Consider the following 16,887-nt stretch of genomic DNA (forward strand, 5'->3'; position numbering starts at 1 on the left):
TTAGTTATCTATAGAAATAAATGCACAATGTTTTATTTTTAATAATTAATATCCTTAAATTCTTCTATCCTCCGCCTAACTAAAACAATTTCCAACTTGGTGACCTCTGTATGCAACAAAATGTAAATTTAATTAATGACTTGGAACAACGTATAAAACTGTCCCCTCTCCTTACATTTGTGACAAGTGATTATCTGGCCAGTGTACCTGCTAAAACTTGATTCAACCCACTACATTAGCAATATCGAAGATTTTGTTTCTGATGGGAATTCGGTCTGGTTGATAACTATCAACCAACATATGAATCAGCCAAATATTAAATCAAATGATTCTAACTAGAACATTCTCTCTTTATTTGAGATCTGCGCTCTTGTCGGTGGAGTAATCGCCATTCCTCTCTTCTTCCCGCCAAAACCTTCACCTCCTGATATGACACGACCTGCACCTTTTCTTTTATTTGTTTCATAAATGTTCTCCTAGGTCTACCCCTTTCTCTCTTCCCTTTCATTTTTCCTAAAACTAAACTAAACTTAAAGTAAACTAAACTTCTTAAACTAGAATCATTGTACTGCCTAAAAAATAATTGCAAAAGTTCTTCGGTGTGAGAGCCAAGAAAGCCAAAATACCAGATCCTATTATTTTATCTGTAGGTAATTAGCAACCCGCCCCGGCTTCGCACGGGTAGTGAGTTTGGAGTCGATAGCTATAAAAATTAAATATTTTCCATACAAACTTACTCCCCCTATTTCACCCCTTCGTAAGGATTGTTTATAAAGATAATTACCTAAATACGTTTTACTTTATTTAAATAATGGGTATTTTCTAGTAAATTAGATAACCTACTATTAACACTAGAAGTTTCGTACAAACTTTGCCACCCATGTTTATCTCCTTGGCGTTTGAATTTCGCAAAATCTCTTAATGAGTACGTACATTCTAAAGGAACCCCCAAGCAAAATTTAAGACTCCCAGCACTCGCAGTTCCTGAGACTTCGTGATGTCTTAATGACCTTTCACTTTTATAGTATATGGATACCATGAACAATACAATCCACTGCACGTTCGCCTACATATTAACATCACATTGGTTAAACATGTCATTTTTCATAATAGGTAGCAACACCTCTATCATAGGCTCAATAAATTTAAGTACAAACTAGCTCAGCATATTTTTTTTACAAAATAAGTAAATGACTATATGGTTTTTGTGATGTGTTTTTCGCGCGATATTAAGTATGGCGGTGCGTACGACACTGTATAAATTAGTTATTAAGTTAAATTATAAGTTCTCTTCTCATGTAAGTGACTGTATGTGTTTTTTGAGAGTAAAGTATCTTTAAACCGAAGTAGTAAAAGAATAGAACTGAAGCTATCAAGTATTAGCAAGGCCCTGGAATTTCTGCATAGCAAAGTGAGTTGTGGTCTTTACATACACCGAGACACATTAGTTTACTTTTTTTTTTTAAACCAAACATTGGTATTGTTACCAAACAGAAATATTTTGTGATATATTAATTTCTGATATGTGCTTTACACGCGAGACTGTGATGAAAGACCATCCCTCTATGTTTAAATATTCATAATACATATATTTTTATCTACGTGACCTTCTTAACTGTCCCGCGTCGTCACGTCGCTCCGCATGTCGCTCTGCATGCAATTCAGGTCGCCGCTCTGCATGCGGCTCAAATGGACGCTCAGCGTGCAGCTCAGCCCGGCGATCCGCATGCTCCTCAGGACGACGCTCAGGATGCAGCTCAGCCCGGTGATCCGTATGCTCCTCAGGACGACGCTCAGGATGCAGCTCAGCCCGGCGATCCGCATGCTCCTCTGGACGACGCTCAGGATGCAGCTCAGCCCGGCGATCCGCATGCTCCTCAGGACGACGCTCAGGATGCAGCTCAGCCCGGCGATCCGCATGCTTCTCAGGACGACGCTCAGGATGCAGCTCAGCCCGGTGATCCGTATGCTCCTCAGGACGACGCTCAGGATGCAGCTCAGCCCGGCGATCCGCATGCTCCTCTGGACGACGCTCAGGATGCAGCTCAGCCCGGCGATCCGCATGCTCCTCAGGCCGATGCTCAGCGTGCAGCTCAGCCCGGCGATCGGCATGCTCCTCAGGCCGATGCTCAGCATGCAGCGCACAATCTGGCTGATCGTAACCCGGTCTTGGCGTGGCACTGCGTGTCACAAGGTCCCGACTCTTGTAATTTCATTATTCTGAAATCTCGCAGAAAATACATTACATTAGTCCTTTACTAAAAATAAACACGCTTAAAAATGTTTATACCTATTTAAAAATAATAATAATCTGAAGCTTGCTTTGGAAAAAATATATAAGACTGATCAATTATAATTCTCAATCTATTATTACTTTAATTAGAATCATACACTTATTATAATATTATGTTTAAAATATCGGTATAATTCATTCCTACATGTACCTATACTAACATCATCATATTACAATATGCCAAGATAGACATTTAATAATTAATTACTTAAAATACTTGACTTGAGTAAGAGCACATAGCGCAACAATATCATATAAAAATAAATTTACTTATTACTTATAAAAAAATGTATATTATAACTAGGCGTGTACTTAACTTTATCCCACTTCTGAAATGTGATAACACTACTGCTCTCAGGTGGGGAGGTGCTCGTCGTAATCAAACAATTCAGCAATTCTCTTGAATAATGTTATATTTTCATAAACAATGTTAACTCTTCAACTCTTCATAACAGATTACCGCAACCGAACAAAATTCCACGTCACCGCCTTTTCAAAAAGGCGGGAAAACGTTCCCGTTCGAAAAAGAAGAAATCAAAATAAAAACAAATGAAATAATATGCCAGTTCCAAATTAAAAATAATAAAGTCGTGACACAGATTCACGACTTTATTCCGTCTGTTATTAAGTTATATAATCTAATAATAATTAATTAATTAAATAAACATTACGAACCCTAACAGTTTTGTATTGAATAATTTTTCGGTGTGGTCTTATATAAATATATAATTCTTACTCTTTGATTCCCCGTCGTCCAGGTGCCTTGTTGAACTACACCGAATTGGCCCATTCCAAGTTCTTTATTTATGGTTATATCTTCAATCGAAATAATGTGTTTCGTAGGAACTTTGACACTGTTTTCTGTGAACGGTTGGAACTCAATTGGGAGAGAAGTGTGCCCGTGTGGAAACTGAAATAAAAATACAAAAAATAATTGCAAAATACACTTCCGGACACATGTTTCGAGTCACCCTGTGTTGTAATGTTAATTAATCATATTATTATTATATTATTGTTTTGTTAAACAAGGAAATGTGTTCCATTTTGAAGCTGGCATATTCAAAATTAATTTTATCGTCCTATTGTTTAAAATTTGAATTCAGAATAATAAAAAACAAAAAACCAGCTAAGTGGTGTGTATCCTTTTGAAAGAATAAGATATTTGAAAATTCAAATTAAAGGACTTTAACTCGATAATTTGGTTATTTAATTTAAGTCTAGTGGTGTGTGTTTTTTACAGTAAATACGTTTTTCATTTGTTTTATGCACTGTTCACCGGATTTAGTCGATAAAATTATAGATACTGCTCCTAAAGTGGCCGCGCAAGTTGTGGCCCATCATCAGGTCACATCAGTCAACGAAATATAAGTGCATAGCTCCATATTGTTGCACATGTCCGCTGTTCAAGAGTGTACGATCGATTTCTAGAGATCGGCGGCTACGTTCGCCGTAAGACCACGATCGCAAGTAACGACAGAGACAAGATCACTATAACCTAACGAAATCGTCATCTTACTTCAGTACAGATCCAAAAAAAGCTTCGAGACTTTCACGGAGTAGCTGTGTGTGCTCGTGCTGTGAGAAGAAGACTCATTGGACGTGGTGTACCCACACAACCCAGCCAATGGGCCCAAATTGGACAAACGTGAACATTTGAATTGGACTCAACATTAGTGGAGCCAGGTACTCTTCACTGATGAAACCAAAGTTATTCTGTATGGTAATGATGGAAGAAGGAAGGTCTGTCTATGTCAAACAGAGCGATTTGCGCAGTGCTATTTTAAGGTGAAAGTGAGTTTTGATAGGGGATTATGGTCATGGACAATTTGGGGGAATATCGATCGATGGCAAAACTGGACAGGTGGTGGTGACAGGACCGGCGTAACCTCCACTGAATGCTGACCGATACATTCAGCAATGCTAAGAAACTCATGTAATGCCGTATGCTGGGTTAGTAGGCCAAAGTTTCATTTTTTTCGCATACTGCAGAAATTGACAACGAATACCTCCATGACGTCGGCATCACAGTTAGGCAATGGCCAGCAAGAAGCCCTGACACGGACCCAATAGAGCATTATGGGACAAACAAAATTTTTTAGACAAACATTTGTTTTCTTCGAAATCCAGTGTAACTGTTACTCTAGGAAAAGCATACAAAAAACAAGTTGCACAACTCTTTTTTAGTACCCTGAAATCAAATTTGGAAGAACAGAAATCTGGATTAAAATTAATTTTGAATATGCCAGTTTCAAATATGCATAACAACTTTTTGTTGAATCAAGCAATATGTTCAATGTCTAGTCCTTTTACATTACATAAAAAAACAGATAACATAGAACACAGGGTGGCTCGATACATGTGTCTGGAAGTGTAACAGTCTGGGTGTGTACAAAAATGCAGTAAACAATTAACAATTTCAATTTTACTATATTTAAAGGCAATATATACATAACATTAAAAACATATAATATTTATAACTTACCGCTTCATTTTTTTTGTTTGAGCTCAGCAGTTTTTTTATTTTAGAAATGTATGGATTTGGGAAATACTTTGTGTATATTTTTTTGTATCTTCTTTGCTCTGGTTTTGATAGACCAATCTGAACTAAATCTTCTGTCGCCACAAACTTTAGTTGAGATACTTTTGTCACTTTCAAAATGTCTCTGTAATAAGAGATTATTTTTTTATTTATTGGGATAATACATTTTTATTATTTACGGGGTCTTCATTTATCTACAACTTGAATTGTACAGTAAGTATTGTTTACAAAGCACTTATTACTAAAGCTAAAAGTTAATAAAAAGAGTTGCATTTGCATATACCTATTTTACACCTCAATACAGTAATAAGAAGATTCAAATCAGGAGGGAACAGACAAACATACATGCATACATAGCTGTCAAACAAATAACCCTCCTTTTCGCTTAGCAGTATTGTACTTATAAGCTTGTTAGACACGAAGAAATCATTAAATTCCTTAAATATGAATAAAAATCATCTTACTAAACCAATAAATTACAACTTTAAAAATCAAAAACTCATTCACATAAGCATTTAACAAATAAGAACAGAATAAATTCACAATGCAAGGCAAGAAACCATTCAAAAAGGCCAAGAATCTGATTCTGAGGAACATGTTTAAAACAAAAGAGAATAAATAAAAGGCTGTAAAAAGAATAGAAAATAAAAAGAAATGTAAGAAAAAAAAAGTTTCCATTCATACACAGTAAAAATGATAGACAGACAAAAATTCTACATAAAATAAAATGAAAACATATTTAAGTTAGGATCAAAATTAGCATTTCTAAAAATAAACGCACCCGTCGGCCTACGCAGAGCTTGGATCTCTAATAAAAACTGATGAAGAAAATCTATATTGGGGAAGCTTCACACATGGTAACTTAAAAGAATTCTGTGTTAACTCAATACATTTACCTGAACAACTCGTAATACTGTTGAAGTTCTGCCTCCTCAAGGAAATCTTTCAAGCTCTCTCGATCGTCTACAATACTTTCTGTAAAAAGAAACCCACGATACTTGACTAAGCATACACTTCATCTTACATCAAACAATCCGAGAACTGTTTATCCAGAACTTACCCATATTAAGATCTTTATAAGTGGGAGTTATTGTGATAGAAGTATAATAAAATCAATAAGCCAATTTCGAAAAACCTAAGACCTAAGTAAGTGCTGCATTTGCTTGGCACTTTAGTTTTAGCAGCTACTGATACTAAACTGCAACCAAAAACTGCACCGTAGGGTTGCCAGAACGTATTTTGAAATTCCTCCAATGCGTACAAGAATAATAATCCGAAAACGATATTCAGAATATTTTTCCAAACTTTTTTATGAAGTAAAATAAAAGCTATTATAAGATTCCCACGTAATCATATCACATCATAAACTACTGAACATTGACAGCACACAACAAACATCCGCCGCTACACAATCGAAGTCAAGTAATTTCAATGTCCATAAAATAGGTAAGGCTGGAGCTCAAACTGGGGCTGCATTAGCTGAAACAATGAAAAATATCATAGGGAAGCATTTCGTCAATGTTTTCCCTACCGTTCATGTTTCCCCAAAACTTTCCCAATAAGTTCTAATCTGGCAACTCTACTGCACCTTGACGATCTTTTTTCGGATGTTTTAGTTGGGGCTCTGAGGGGCTCTGAACTGAACTGAACAGTTCGGGCATGCTAGAGAATGTAACCGGTAAAATCGGACGGAGCGGTAACAAGGACCAAGTATTTGAGCGGTGATCGTTAGACAAAGGGATGTCAAAATGTCCCACGGATTTCAATAGAAGTAAATTAATAATCATAACATAATAATTCTATGCCAAAATACTAAAATTAATAATAATACATAAGTATATTATTAATTCATTATACTGCGATGCCAGAGCCGCGGCCGCGCGACTTCTCTCGTGGCGCGTACCTACCTACTCTATTTAATACTTACTTGGCAGCATGGTCTTAGGTTTGTAGCCTGCCTGCTGCCTGTCCCTAAGAAAACAAGAAAACGTCAATGTCATCTTCCTTTCAAATATGTCAAAAAAATGTTGCTAGAGCAAAAATAAAACGTCTTTAGTAGGATTATATTATGAGGGAAACGTACCCAAGCCCAAGAAATGGAGAAAGTAGGTAATTTTCATGTTAAATCGGTACAACAACATGTGTAATTTGTTTTGGGAACGTAGTGTGGATACTTCCTCATTAAAATAGCTCGTGTTTCGATCAAGCAGTAGCTACACACATGTAGATTGCATTTTCATGGCGAGGCATGTGCTACGTACACTTGTCTTATAAATCTGCGTGTATCCGGCATAATCAGAACGACCTGCTGCTGCTCTGAAAACAAATCTCCCATGTCGAATGAAAGGGTGAAAGGAGTATCGCACACCTATTTTGACCACTTTTTTCAATCTGTGGGTCATGACCTCCTTAGGATTTCACAAGAGATCGCTGTCAAAAGGAAAAAGCCAAGATTTTACAATACAGATAAAAATGGAGTGGGTTTGTTCATATAAAAAGAAATCATGCCTTAGTTAAATAGGTATTAGATAAAATAAAAAACGTAATCGTTTAAATCACTAACGATTGAAAACTGACATAATCTTACACCACACTCTGATTCACTTTGAATTACAGAAGAATCTTCTAGACCAATATCCGTAGCACGGAGCCCGCACTTGTACGAACACCAGAGAGCAAGAGATTATACAAAGACATAGAATGGCAACTCTCCGCTCCCACCAGCGGCTGAGCTAGGTTTACCTCACCCCCTTTCAGTTTTACGCGTGTGTACGATAACGTTAATGTGTAGTGTCTGTGTAAATTAGAATTTTTGAAGTAAAGTGTCCGAGGTGAATAAATGATTAAAATCTAAATTGGATTACTTATAGTCAGTATATATACTAGGACTCGATAAGTATTCTGCCAACTAACTGACTGCAATTGACCTTTAAAGTTTGTGTAATCAGGTACAGCCATAATTTTATTCATGGCTTTAATTCTTTTTGGTGTAGGTAGAACAATAGATCTCAGTAGCACTTGGGATAACATCGGAATCCTAAGATCGGAGACTAACATAAACGGTGTGCTCATGACACCGAGGAAGACCCACTAGCGGACTTAATATACATTATGTGATAGCTATGTGACAATGACAAATATTATTGACCTATCAGATTATCCAGTAGATATACGGATAGAAAGATAGTTATTTAGGTAGCAGTTTTTTAGGATTCATTCTGGCAACACTGTAATACTTTGCAAATATGGCGTAGGATTCTACAAAATGCAGTGGGAGATAATTTGATATACTTGTCAATTCTGAAATTTATAAAAAGACATGTATTTAGAATAGGACTTTTTTGAATTATTAAAAGTGGGAAAGCAAAGTTCAAAGTGAAATGTGAATTTTACGCAATGTAGGTACAACATTCTGTTAAATTTGTCATGACAAATAATTTGAAACAAAATTTAACAAATTTTCTTGGTTGACCACTTAACTCGTAGTTTTATAAAAATATTTTGTTTATAATTTTAAGGTAGGCGGCTTATATAGATTCTTGGAGATCATTGAGTTTTGTTTACATAATTTGTACAGTTTGGTCAAGACAGAGTTGAAAATGAATTTTTGTGGTTTCAAAATGTCAAACCTATTGTTTTGTTACTTTATAAGTTGTAATTACCTATTAATGAAAAACACATTTTGTAAAATAATTATCTTGTTTAATTTTAAAGTTGGATTGGTTATAGGGTTTCTTTTGAAATTATTATTGTTACAAATTAAGTAATGTATAGTTTGAAAATTGGTGTTTGGGACTATAAGCTTATCTAACTGAAAGTTTTCTGAAAAATGAAGATGTATCCTGAACTGACTATGTCTCAGGTGAGTGTGACTCCATTTATTTATTTTATATCTCTACTGGTTTTTGCATTGCATTACAAGTTTGTTTTTATCAATTAGTATTGTATATCAGGGTTTCTTAATTTCCTTGTGCGAAATGTGTTTTAATATCTATTTTAGTTTCAAAAGTAAGTCTGATAAGTATGTGTTTGATCTGCTGCAGAAAAGGTTACATAAAATAATGTAGGTAGTATACCAATTATTTTGAAATGGTGTTCTATTCATATCAAAGAGTTATCTGGTATTATTTTAATTATTATAGTGATGCATACAAATGAAAAGTGATTACAATTGCAATTACTCAGTGATAAACAAACCACATTTCATCTCCTCACAATATTGGCGACCATCCACAATTTTGTCTGCATGTTGTCTTGTTATCAACTTTGAGCACCATGTAATCAAATCAATGTTTATTTACAGCACCCTTAAGGCCTCTGTATACCTGATATGACCATTTTCGTATTACTACTCCTCCTAAATTAGCCGGCCAAAATATCCACAAAAAATATATGTTACACTTTGATATCCTCCCTACAATCGCAAAAAATACTACCTACCCTACATACTACCTACTACCCTAAATACTATACTAAAAATTTATCAAATGAAGCCGTTTTCAACTTTAATTTCCCTACACCTTCCAAACTACAAGTTATATACGTTTATGGCTATTATTAGACCATAACAGTAATTAATTTATCTTGATTAGGTATGCTAGATATTTTAAAATATGTTGTAGGTTTTTTATTTAACTGAAAAAAAAAAAAACATTTTGGCAAGCGTGTGGCCGTGTTTGGATGAAATCATTCCTCGTCAGTCTGTCAATGGCTATTGTGAGCGATGGTTCTATGTCAGTCCAACATTTACAATTCAAAAATTAATTCATAATAAATATTTAAATAAGGTTTAGGGAGTAAACCAATGGAGTAGTCTCATTTTTTAAAATTCTTATGTGGTATTGTTTTGTAACTAAAATATAAACCTACCTACATCAAAAATTATAACTTACTTATAAATTAAACACTAACTTACATTAATTAACTTAAATTATCTAAACTGGTTGTTATCTAAATAAAATGAAGAGGCTCAATTATCTGTAAAACTGTAGTTACCTAGCCTTAAGGTAAGTTGCGGGTCATTCCCAACACAAGTATCTGATTACTTACTGGGGAGACCTGTCCAATAATTGTAACTGATTTACAGAAATAAATTCATTTTTATTTATTTTTTATTGTTCATTACAGGGTAGACAGTACCAAAAAAAATGAAATTTAAATCAAATTTATTCCTCATAAACAAACATAATAATCAAAAATTTTGTTGAAGATCAATAATACAATCATTATTGATTCTTCTACTATAGTTGTACACTTGAATTCGGTTAATCCTTCTTTTTAATTGATTTCATCATTAGTGTGAACTGCACTGCGTGCAACTGAACTGCACTCTGAACCGGCGTGCGTGTATGAAGCGATTGATGAATGTGGAGGAAGCAAGAGAAGTGTGTCAGGATCGAAGCAAATGGAATTCTATAGTCTCTGCTTACCCCGGTGGGAAATAGGCGTGAGTTTATGTATGTATGTGTATGTATGTGAACTGCACTGCTATTATGTCGAGGACAAAGACTTATATATACATATTCTATGGTTTGAACAATAAAATTACCTCCTTAGATACGAGTTGGTGTATGTGACTGGATATCAACAATCCGGCGGTGTTATGTTGGAAGATGAGAACTTCTTTAGCGCGTTTCAGGTGCCGATGAGCACTATCTATGTTTCTATGGTGCAGACTACTAGTTTATTAGTTAGGTTAGTTGGGTAGTCACATCACTAACTCTTCAGGCCGAAGCTCAATTCATGTCATGATTCAAATGCCAGTTCAAGGATGTGGCGTTGCTGTATTCTTCTTATAGGGACAGGAAGAGCTAGCACAGTGAGTGTGTGCTTCTGGCTATGGTGACTCGGGATGTGGAGTTTCTCCTTATCCGCGGTGTGTCGAGATATGGAGCTGGTGACTGGCGTGAGGCGAGAAGGTGCCCCGTCAGGCGGAGTGTGTTGTTTGACAGCGTGATATGGCAGTAAAACTCGGATGCTATGCCACTCTTTGAGTTTAGAGTATGGTCCAGGTCTCTTGGGCACATGATGATGGATCTCGACGCTCCCGACGCCCCGAGGTCCTGACGTGTGGAATAGCAGGACCAGAAAGCGTGTGCAGCTGCTTGTAGTTATGCTGTTGCCCCGATGACTAGAAGCTGATGAAGATCTCCTGAGGATTGTTATTGGTGGCGTGCTGGATACTGCTGTTGTGAAGCAGTTGACTCCCAGAAGGTGCAGCTTGTTGTATTCCACCGTGGGACACTAGTTTGGGAACAAGGTTGTTGTTGTCGCTAAAAGTGATTTGTCGAGGTACTGAGCAGAGAATAATAGTAAGTATTTCGCAAGTCACGAGTAGGTGTGTGACTAGGGATCGACGTTCTGACAGTGTTACGTTGAAAGATACGTATTAGGCATATGTGTATGATGTGCGTCGCGTTGTGAGCACTTTCTTAGTACGTTTCAGGCATCGATAAGCGCCATTTGAGTTTTTACGCACAGAAATAGTCCGCCACAAACTTCGAAATTCTAAAAGGTTTTTATTAAGACTAAATGATGCTGATAATTTGCTTAGAATAGTTATGGACAAAATTGTCTCAAGCACATTACAATTTATTCTTAGTCTTCAGCTGAAGGTACATTTTTCACTTGTTATTGTCTTAAGGGCAGTTATGTGAATGAATTTTAATGACATGGATAGTACATGAACGTAGAACAATGGCCGAATACTCATTATCTCTGATTATAAGTGTAGTCCGGTATTACCAATCATTGTTTCTATCAATTATGAGGAAAATATCCTAGTACTTGTATACAAATTAATTGTATGCCATTGTGTCTTGCTTGTGATATAATTTCGTATCACACAAGTCACATGTATCAGACAAGAATTCTTTGAATACTTGAGCTTGTCATTCAGTTTTTCTTATAGATAGGACATTAGAATAAATCGTTAAAACTCTCCCCATGTCATGGGTGCAAACCACAGAGGCTGCAAAAGATCGCGAGGAGTGGAAATCTGTTATTCGAGCCTTACATCCCAACAGGAAATTAAGGGATTAGAAGAAGAGAAGAGAGAGAGAGAGGACATTAAAATAGCTCATAGACATTGTAGTATAAATTATTGATCCACATGAAAAAACAATTTCGCTAAATTATCTAACATTTCGACAACAAAACAAGCATTCAATTCTTAGAAAATTCTAAAGTTCTGTTAAACTTTATTGCTGTGCGATTATCGGGCGAAATAGCTAGCGGGATCTTAGAACCTGAAGACATTGTTACGGTGCATTTTATTGACGGGCGAAACAACTCCTTTCTTTTTCTCTGCATCACAAAATGCCCAGGGCACTTCCACGTAAATTTTCCACCCATTGCACGGCAGGTGGCCTTCGGGTAGCATTTGTTCAGAACACGACATTTTAAGTCTTTTTGTTTTTTCACATTCAGGTCCGAAGCGTTCCATTTGCGTTCCATTTTCTCATATGCACATGTGCTCGGAACTTGCTCGAGATTCGCCATATGTTGTTCCTCCGTATTTTCTATATGTTGTACACCCATCAAATGGGACGCAATCGCGCATATAATATCTACTTGATACATCCCACATAGTATTAATAATAAACCTATACTGACTGCACAGACTGCGTTTATGCGAACCTGGAATCGAATGAAAAACTTGGGATACGTTCAGCTTTTTTTCGGGCCTGACATAAAACCGCTACAGTGCTCTTTATAGCAAAATAGACCATGATACGGGCGATGAGCTGATAGTAGTATTGCTAACAGACACTTAAAATATAATTACGGCTGTCTCAATAAGACAAAATAGTGAAACAGGCTTGAACTCAGGTATTCTTCCATCTACACAATACGTAGAGTTTCTGTCTGTTTCTCAGCAATGCATGTATTAGTTGTAAGTGGAGACTTCATTGGCTAATGTACACATTATTTGCATTTTAAAAATGTTATTTAAGTTGTTTGTTTTCCAATTTAAAATAAATAAACACGGGCCTCCGCAGATCGGAGGGGTCTAGTAGCCATAGCGTTAGTTGCCAATACATTTTCTGCCACTTTTCGCGAGGCGGGAAGTTATGAGATTTGAGACATTGTGGTTGTATAAATTGTCGATAAAATGACTATCGATAAATTAAAATATTCGTTAAGGGAAATCAGGTTTAAATATGATAAAAAGATAGTTATAAAATGCACTCTTCCGTGTTGCTCTTTGACACAATATTACCAAGAAAGTTGCAAACAGTAATAGAGCGAGCATCTATGTTTTTTCTGTGATAAATATTTTTTTACGTGTGCTGAGTCAAAGTAGTTTGCTCTCTATTTCAGCTTCTAAGATCAATAACAATATAGTATGTTTTACTTCGAAAATATTTTTAGAGCGAAATATTGCTAGTTGTGTCCAGATACCATCTTACGGCATTTACCACTTGTGGATTCCATACAAAGCCCTCACCTAATCATAACTTCGGGAATAACTGAAAAATAGTCCCAAAGCAACCAATAACTAATATAAAATCAATTACGCGCTACTAGGTTCTGTAAATGTAATCTGGGAGTAGAATGTTTCCGTTGTTGATTTTCGCCGTTTCGGGGAGCGGTTCCCAACAAGTGGTGCGCGGACCACGGCGGTCGGCGAGAGCTAAAAAGTGGTTCGCGAAATATTTCAAATTTTGAATGACCTCGCCATTCAATAAAAGCGACCGATACCCGCTGGTAACCTAACCAGCGACTGACAAAACAATATGGCACGTGCCAGTCGGTATCATACTTTTTTTTAATTTTATGTTAGTGATTCTGCTGATTAGTAGTTTGACCAAAAAACTCTCTGTCTTCAATGTTCTTATCTGTACCACAGCACTCGCGTTAGGACTATCTCAGCTGAAAGCAAGTGACGCTTCGGCCTAAGACGTAACACGGTTGTCTACTTAGAAAATGGCTATTCACTCTTTTTTAGGTGCTATAATATATTTCACTATAATATATTTATTAAGACAGTGTTGGAACTTCCGCACATTTTTTTTGTTTCAGGTGAATTGTAATTTAATCTAGCCAATAACATCCAACTGCTGTGCAAAGGCATCCACTTCTTTCATTCATATATTTCATCTGTGGTCTAAAGCGAGTGTATTTGTGCTAACTTGTGTCTGAGTACGGGGTCTATATAAGATCACCCATTCTTCTGTAGTGTAACAATTTACTTTTTAACCTTTAGGTTCCTGCTAATAAAAATTAAACCACGTTTGTTTAACGTTTGTCGTACGTCCCTAGTCAAAAAGGTCAAACACCACTGGCTTACGTAGAGCTAATTATGTGAAGCGAATAACAGCCTCTGAGCTGTGGTCTAGTGGTTAGAGCGTTGGGCTCACTATCTGGAAGTTCGGGTTCAATTCACGCGGGACACATTGTTGAAATCGCTTTATGAGACTCCTTTGTGTGGTAAGGAAAGGAAATTACAGATTTTAATCATTTGATTGTCCGAAAAAGTAAGATGATTTCTTGCTACGGTGGGCACGTTAAGCCGTTGGTCCTGATTATTCGCTGTAAAAACACCTCCACTAGGCTATATTGGAGCAGCGGAGTATGCTCCATAATTGAGGGGAGGCCCGCCCATCAGCGGGGCATAAATAGGCTGCTTATATTATGTAAGCGTAGAATAATACATAGAAATTATAGGTATACATTTAAGTACGTAGGGCACCGCTTTCGGGCGCTGTATACGTAGTTAGTCAGCTCAGGAATGGACATTAAACCAATGTTGGTGGATTGCCATGACAGGCTAGATAGTCACATGCAGATGGCACACTTTGTGATGGCTTATCCGTGTTGATTAATTACGACGCTTTCGGAACAAACGTTGATAGAAAAACAAACACTGAAACATTTATAACGCTTAAAGATTTATAACACTAAAGACGTTTCTCTAAAGGTGGTTCTGGGTGCTGGTCCTTTCGAGATTTTTAATCTTGAAATTATTCAGGAAAAACAAGGACTTAGAAGTTGTTTCGCTTTTGGAAGAGATTCGATGTTGCGATATTTACTGCCGTCGTATACACAGTTAACATCAAACACTGTTTAGCATTTTTTGTACCATCAAACGCTGGCATCAGAAGAATGTAACCTAGGCGCTCCTACTCGAAAACGGCACAGATATGTTTTAAAACGTGGGTCTGGGTCAGTTTTTATGTTTTTCAGCGTTTAGCTATTTTCATATGGGGCTTTTTCGTGTCACTGAGCTTCAAATAATAGAAAATTGTCTACTACACTCGTGTGTATACTATACTCTAGAATGTGAACTGTGACTAGAACTGTGAGGGGCAAAATCAATTTTCAACAATTGCACGTAGTTAGAGTACTCGCTTGAGGATGGGCTTTAGAATTTCCTTGATTGAACGTTACAATTGGTACGAGTATCCCGTCAGTCAGTAGGTATTCTCTCGTGCCAATCTCAAGCAAACGGATTGTGATCCTATCGCAGTAGGAACAGCTAGTCAAAGCGGTCTCTTTGAATTACACCATAAGTGACACTTTGTGATTTGCCTTATGATGAGAAAAACATCCCATAAATTCATTATAATGAACAATGAATAGTTACTAAACTACTAAATAGGTATATTGGATTGGAAGTAAAACAAAACTTCTGCTTGTACAAGCAAGTTTTTTACTCGGGAATATAAAAACAAAGCCTTCGTTCGGGTCATTTTTCCGCGCGAACGCGCGTGAATGTCAACTCGTAGTCGTAGTGATCTAAGATCAAAATGTTTTAGTTTTAAAGCTATCACAGATAGTATTGAGGACCAGTGAATATATTTGTACGCAGCTTTCGTTACCTACTGTTACGATCTGCATCTCTCTAAAAATGGAAAAGGGTGAAAGTGTTACTACGGTTGCTAGTACTTGCTGGTGCTTTAATTCCTACTATTATAACATGTACCTACATGAACTGCCGTCACCCAAGCTGTGCAGCTGTAAGGCTCTCGTACGCTTTAGGAGTCGGACACTAACCGAGCCGGGTCATTTAATGATCTCCTAGGACGTTACAGACCTCCCTCTTAGAAATACGTTAAATATCATCAAGTGGTTTGGTCTGAAAGAGACTTCTGAATCTATGGTTCTGGACAGATTTATTCTGAGAATTTGATTTATCTGGTCTAAACCTGAGTTAGGAGGTTTAAAAAATCGACGAAACGTTTCGAGAAAAGATAAGTAGTGCGCTGCCCTTGCGATTCGCCTTGCTCGTCTTGGCGGGGGCACGGTTGATTGAAAGAGCTAAAATATTGTGACCAAAAAAATTATACTTATTGAAATAATAAAAGGGGGTCCATTGCTGAACATGTCGTGAAACCTTGTGGCACAGTTATAAACCTTACAATCAAATTAACAATAACATGATATCACTATCTACCATCGGAAGTCTTCATTCAATATGGGCGATAAGTGCCATTACTTGCGAGCTCGGAAAGTTGTTTTAGCTTATTATAGTTCGATCTATTCATATGCTTGCTCCTGTATGCGGACGCGTCTTTATAAACTTTCATTTGATTTTATATCATTTTTGGGCTTGAATTGTAGTACATGAGACGATCTAAAAATAGTCTGGAGCATGCGTGCAAATACATTATACTTTTTTATTCTAATATTTTTAAGAGGGTTTTTTCTGTTCAGAATATGCCACTCTCATGGGGCTTATGGATCATTACATTAGAGCTTAATACAGATAGATAGATAGACAGATAGATACTATCAATCTTTACTAATTTATACAATGTTCTAACAAACACCGAAGTGTGGTTGACCAAAATACTACGTATTTGCTATACACTACACATTATAATAAGCAGCAGGAAGCCATTGAAAATTTAAGAAAAAGACGTACGTATTCGCTTGAGTACCAATATTATACGGTGATGTTTAGTATGTACTTTTGCACTTACATTACAACGCAACACCTTCCGTACTAGAAACATTTTATAGTGTTTGAAAGGTCCATAAAGCTTAGCGTATCTCTGGCGCGTTTTCAATATTCGACCGACCGAATGCAATTTATATTGAAAGCAAGCTG

General features: G+C 36.7%; 3 protein-coding genes across 7 annotated transcripts in view; 2 read left to right on the plus strand and 1 right to left on the minus strand.

The window, feature by feature from the left end:
• The window catches only part of LOC126380765 (activated Cdc42 kinase-like), a 33,119-nt gene extending 27,078 nt beyond the window's left edge, over nt 1–6,041 (minus strand). For all 5 annotated transcript variants that reach the window (XM_050030362.1, XM_050030363.1, XM_050030360.1 and 2 more), the window contains exons 1-4: nt 5,893–6,041; nt 5,729–5,807; nt 4,776–4,956; nt 3,030–3,203 (exon numbers count right to left, since the gene is read on the minus strand). In XM_050030362.1, coding sequence (XP_049886319.1) covers nt 3,030–3,203; nt 4,776–4,956; nt 5,729–5,807; nt 5,893–5,896 — 438 coding nt within the window. In that variant the 5' untranslated portion in view covers nt 5,897–6,041. The remainder of the gene's footprint in view (nt 1–3,029; nt 3,204–4,775; nt 4,957–5,728; nt 5,808–5,892) is intronic.
• A 2,009-nt stretch (nt 6,042–8,050) lies between these two features.
• The window catches only part of LOC126380793 (neurocalcin homolog), a 67,417-nt gene continuing 58,580 nt past the window's right edge, over nt 8,051–16,887 (plus strand). The window contains exon 1 of the mRNA XM_050030398.1: nt 8,051–8,230. The gene's annotated coding sequence lies outside the window, so the exon portion shown is untranslated. The remainder of the gene's footprint in view (nt 8,231–16,887) is intronic.
• LOC126380794 (neuronal calcium sensor 2) overlaps nt 8,501–16,887 on the plus strand; it is a 61,323-nt gene continuing 52,936 nt past the window's right edge. The window contains exon 1 of the mRNA XM_050030400.1: nt 8,501–8,694. The gene's annotated coding sequence lies outside the window, so the exon portion shown is untranslated. The remainder of the gene's footprint in view (nt 8,695–16,887) is intronic.

This window comes from Pectinophora gossypiella, chromosome Z (genome assembly GCF_024362695.1).
Source record: "Pectinophora gossypiella chromosome Z, ilPecGoss1.1, whole genome shotgun sequence".
Lineage (NCBI taxonomy): Eukaryota > Metazoa > Arthropoda > Insecta > Lepidoptera > Gelechiidae > Pectinophora > Pectinophora gossypiella.